This window comes from Vicia villosa, linkage group LG7 (assembly GCF_029867415.1).
Source record: "Vicia villosa cultivar HV-30 ecotype Madison, WI linkage group LG7, Vvil1.0, whole genome shotgun sequence".
Taxonomy (NCBI): domain Eukaryota; kingdom Viridiplantae; phylum Streptophyta; class Magnoliopsida; order Fabales; family Fabaceae; genus Vicia; species Vicia villosa.
This window is the reverse complement of record NC_081186.1, coordinates 113,096,046-113,101,528: the sequence shown is the minus strand read 5'-3', so window position 1 is coordinate 113,101,528 and position 5,483 is coordinate 113,096,046. Positions and strand designations below refer to the sequence as shown.

The window sequence follows — 5,483 nt, the reverse complement described above, 5'->3', positions numbered from 1 at the left end:
AAACTTGCTTGCAAGGTGTTTGAGAAAAGTTCATAACCAATATTTTTTGTTTTTTTCTTTGGTTAGTTTAGAGGAGGTTTAAAACCCCCGCAATTTCAAACGTTTTCAGATTCTTTTCAAGCTATCTTCCATGTGGCGTGCCACGTCAGCCTCCGTTAGTGAAAATTAACGGGAGGGACCATTATTGGGAACGGAAAAGTTTATGAGGATCATTCATTGAAGAAAATTTTTACAGGGACTAAAATTGCAGGATCACATTTTTATAAGGACTAAAAACGTATTTAACCCTTGAATTTTTATTGATTGTTTTCATTTTTTTTTCTTTCTAAATTCTAAATATTTGTGGATTTACATCTCAAAAGTATAGTAACCAAAAAAACAACTCTTGAGAAATAGAGAGGGTTTTTCATTTAAAAAAATGAAAATGAGAATGATTCTTTTTCTTTTCAAAATAATTAAAAAAAAAAAACTAAGTTAATGCACTTCCCTCTTCCCCACACAAAAGCACCATCCATTCCATCCGAAAGACAGATAAAACCGCACTTCATTTCATCTCGTTTTTGTCGCATCACCAACAAGAAAAAAAAAAGAAAAAAAAAAACTCTCTTTCTTTCTCTCTCTTCACTGTCTCTGTGTTTAAACCAAATCTAGAGCAACCCATTTCGTTCTTTAAGCTTCTAGGGTTTCCTTCTTCTTCCATGAGTACACACCCTTTTCCACACTGACAACACTGCACTCACTCTGTCTCTTTCAAACAAGGTATCTATTTTCTAATCAGTTTCATTGATCTGTATGTGTTTTTGGAATTTGATTTCTGTAAAAGATTGATTTTTTTTGTTGCTGATTATTAGTTACTCATCTCAAGATTTGTGGGTGTTTGATCATTTGATTTGATTTGCTGTTATTCTTCCAAATTTGGCTTTTTTTAGGTAGAATAATACGAATTTTCCTCTAAAATGTGGGGTTTTAATACCATTTTTATACGCTTGAAATGAATCAGAAAGTTTGAAAGTTGCATCTTTAGGATTTGGTTTTGATTGCTAATACCAAATCAGTTCATGATCTGACCTAGCAATCCAGGAACTTGGCAAAATTTTACAGTGTTGTAAGAGCTATAGTATTTTCCTTAACATTTAGACTTGTTAGTATTGTCAAATAGGCGCTATAGCATCGTAGCATAACAAAATTTAAACAAGTCACTAGTGTTCTGTGATACACTATTTAGTAAAATGGCTGTTATTGCGGCGCTCTAGCCTTTTAGTAGCATACCGGACTTTGAGCAAATATCTATTTTCACAATCCACAATTGGCAAGGTATCTGGCCTTGCGATCTACTAATTCAAAGGGATCAATCCCACTGTCCACTAGCGGAGTCCCATTTAAAGCCAGAGCCTCTGTAAGAACTGGTCTAACACATGGATTGATTTCACCTAGCGGGATTGTATGTGCATTTGATCTTATTTATGCTCCTAGACAAAATTTGATCTTGTTTAATGACTGTTCTAACACATTTGATCTTGTTGATTGACTGGTCCAACACATGGATTGTTTATGCTCCTTCGACGGTATTATATGTGCGGATTAAGTTGTTCGTTTTATTTTGTCTAGTGGCACTTCGCTATTTATATGTTTTCTTTTACTGGGTTACTTTGGTTTAATAATTAACTGATTATATCATCAGGCCTTTGCTTTCGACTCTATTATGGCCGGAGAAATAGCGTGGATCAGCCACTATGATGATGACTACTTGCAAAAGGAGACTGAGGACTTTGATTTCGATCTTGGTGAGGAAATTGATAAAGAAGTGAATGCTGTTTCCGTGGACGTGATATTGCCTGATGATTTATTGGAGCGTATCTTGTCCTATCTTCCTCTTGCAAGCATTTTCCGTGCAAGCTGTGTGTGCAAAAGATGGAATGCGACTGCGGAGAGGTTTTTATGGAACCCCTCCCATTTGCTACCACAGAAACCTTGGTATTTTATGTTCACAAGCTCTGATGAACCAACCGGTCATGCTTATGATCCCAATCTTCGGAAATGGTATCGCATTGAGCTCCCCTTCATTGGAACTTCTAATTGGTTCTTTTCTTCATCATATGGCTTAGTTTGCTTCATGGACAATGACAGCAGAACAGAATTATTCACGTGCAACCCTATTACTAAAAGTTGCAGGAAGCTTCTAAGGCCTCCCGGGATGAGCTCTGATTACGGTGCATTAGCAGTTTCGGTCGACAAGGAATCACATGGTTATATTGTTGCAGTTGTGAAGTCAAAGCAAGTCCCAGAAAATGTTTTTCAGTGGGATATCTCTATTCATGTATACAATTCAAAGGAGGAAGCATGGACGACGCCGCTAACGGAGGTTTTGACAGGATGGAGAGGTGGTGATGAGAGTGTGATATGCAACGGTGTGCTGTATTTTGTAGTTTACTATATTGGTGGCGTTCTGCCAGAAAATCGTCACGCATTAGTCGCATATAATATCTCGAATCGATTTTCTCAAGCTAGCTTGAGTTTTATTCCTATACCGAATTCTCTGACTCTGTCGTGTGCTCGTCTAATGAACATGAAGGAGAAGCTTGTAATGGTCGGAGGCATTGGTAAACATGATCGACCAGACATAATCAAAGGAATTGGTATTTGGGTTCTTCACGATAGGAAGTGGGAAGAGATTGTCCGAATGCCTAACAAATACTTCCAAGGCTTTGGTGAGTTTGACGAAGTTTTTGCTAGCAGTGGCGTCGATGATCTAATATACATTCAAAGTTATGGATCTCCTGCACTTCTCACATTTGACATGAACATTAAACAATGGAGATGGTCACAGAAATGCCCCGTTACAAAGAGGTTCCCTCTACAGCTTTTCACTGGCTTCTGCTTCGAGCCGAGGCTTGAAATTGCTCCCTAGTTCGATGTTCTTTATAATATCAAACAGCTGCTATTGTCAATTGTTTCAAGTTTCTGGTGATTTTCTTCATTGTTTTTACTTGAAAATTTATATGAATTGTGTTTCAACTTGCTTATAAGATGTTGGATTCATGGATACTGAAATGTTTACTATAACATTTGAAAAATACAATAGATCTATATAAATGGTTTATACTACATGAGCATTTATATAATAAGCGATTATCCTTTAAAGTTATTGAATGGACTTGTTTTTTTTTTTTATTTGTCTAACACATGAAATCACTTTGATATGTTGATTAGTCAATTATCATGTGCATGCACTTTTGAAATGTAAAATAAGCTATGGTATGGTTGGTGGAGAAGTGAGGTCCACGGCTGCTCTTATACATTGTAAAGATGGGTTTTCTTTTTCTTTGGTTGAGGTGTGACAAATAAAGTTTATAAACTTACTTTTGTAAATGGCCGGCATTGGTTGAGATTAATCTCTTTATTTTTATAGAAGTTAACTATCAGAATCTTCTCTATTATTCTACACAAAGAACAATTGTAGAATAGCAATAGGATAAATTAACATAAATCTTTCTTATAAGATACATAATAAATCTTACATTGTATTTAATTATTAAGAGATGAATGAGGACGTATTAATATTTTTAGAATATATTCGGTTGATCTTGCAATAGCTGCATCCATGCATCCATATCGATCGAGCTTTTTATTTTATTACGGGGAAATGTAAACCACATAACAATTAAATGTTCATCGGTCTTCAGCTCAAACTTGATGAACTCTATCTTTCCTTCGTTGTTAATCGAGGGTGAATTTTCACAACTATTTGATTGTCTAGGTATCATAACAGATCGTCTACTGTGGATTTCAAATCGATAAACAAGTGATCTCTATAAATCTAAATTCAAGAGGGGATTCAAGAGGGGTCTCATGTCGTTGAAGTAGACAAATACGATATATAAATAGATTTCAAATCGATAAGACAAGTGATCTCTATAAATCTAAATTCAAGAGGGGATTCAAGAGGGGTCTCATGTCGTTGAAGTAGACAAATACGATATATAAATATTGAGACATTATGTGGTGATTTTATTAACAACATGAAGGACACCTATATTTATACAAGTTTAAATCAATATGAGCCTTAGAAACTTAATTGTGTCTAATTCTGAATAAACCCTATTACTAGTGGTTTTGCAGAAACTGTTTTGGCAAAATGTTTCAGTTACAAACATGATTTTTTTATTAACGTAGAGAATTTTACAAGCAATATTTATATAATTAATGTTAGATATACAAAGAACATATCGATCGAGCTTTTTGTTTTATAACGGAGAAATGTAAACCACATAACAATTAAATGTTCATCGTTCTTTAGCTCAAACTTGATGAACTGTATCTTTCCTTCATTGTTAATTGAAGGTGAATGATAACAGAGTTTCACAACTATTTGATTGTCTAGGTATCATAATAGATTGTCTACTGTGGATTTCAAATCGATAAGGCAAGTGATCTCTATAAACCTAAATTCAAGAGGGGTCTCATGTCGTTGAAGTAGACAAATACTATATATAAATATTGAGACATTATGTGGTGATTTTATTAACAACATGAAGGACACCTATATTTATACAAGTTTAAATCAATATGGGCCTTAGAAACTTAATTGTGTCTAATTCCGAATTAAACCCTATTACTAGTGGTTTTGCAGAAACTGTTTTGGCAAAATGTTTCAGTTACAAACAGGATTTTTTTTCATTAACGTAGAGAATTTTACAAGCAATATTTATATAATTAATGTTAGATATACATTAAAATGTATCAAGATTACATCATTGACTATAACAATTCAATATTACATACAAAAAATGAGTCACCACCTAAATACATTTTTAGATAAAAACTAAAATGCATCAAAACATGTGTAACCACCTAAATCTATATCTATGAGTAGTTCCGCCTTTAACTTTTGCTTATTTGATTCTCTTTCAATCTTACTCAACTTAGTGAATTCTTCCATCCTATCCAAAAAGCTATTCATACAAGTTTCAACTTCCTTTGTGGAATGAGTTTTCCACTCCGATGATGTCCGTGGTATAAGACATCCCAACTTCAAATAAACTTGAACAAAATATAGTGATTTTGAAAGTCACCCAATAAACATAATGTGTTCGGTTGGATTTTGAGGTGGGCAGCTCGGAGTGGAAAAAAGTTTTTGAGACGCCATATCTTGTCAGATCAATACACACTCTATTATATGCACTTACTATAAGATGACCCATTTTAGGGAAGTGTATCAATTTTTTCTCCGCTGCCAGACCTCTAAAACAAGGAATAAGTGATGCATGAATTGCATCAAAATGTTATTTTTTTTACATGTAGCATTGTGTATGATTCCTTATACGTCTCCAACTCTTTGAGAAGCTGTTGACAGACAAGTGTATGATTCTCCTCTCCTTTATCTAGCAAAGGTGAAACATTGTGATAACCACATTTACCGCCACATTTAACGCGATAACATCTACAATTAGTTCAATGTACTTGTGCATAAAATCAACATCTCT

General features: G+C 34.4%; 1 protein-coding gene across 1 annotated transcript; it reads left to right on the top strand.

Moving 5' to 3' along the window:
- Window positions 1-499: 499 nt before the first annotated feature.
- On the top strand, window positions 500-3,105 carry LOC131616579 (F-box/kelch-repeat protein At3g61590-like). The gene is made up of 2 exons (XM_058887946.1): window positions 500-759; window positions 1,682-3,105. Exon 2 carries the CDS (start codon window positions 1,703-1,705, stop codon window positions 2,906-2,908), a length of 1,206 nt encoding a protein of 401 aa, XP_058743929.1. The 5' UTR covers window positions 500-759; window positions 1,682-1,702; the 3' UTR covers window positions 2,909-3,105.
- The last annotated feature ends 2,378 nt before the right edge of the window (window positions 3,106-5,483 follow it).

Coding starts and splice junctions, on each gene's coding strand:
- LOC131616579 (XM_058887946.1), top strand. CDS start 1,703: ATGGCCGGAGAAATAGCGTGGATCAGCCACTATGATGATGACTACTTG.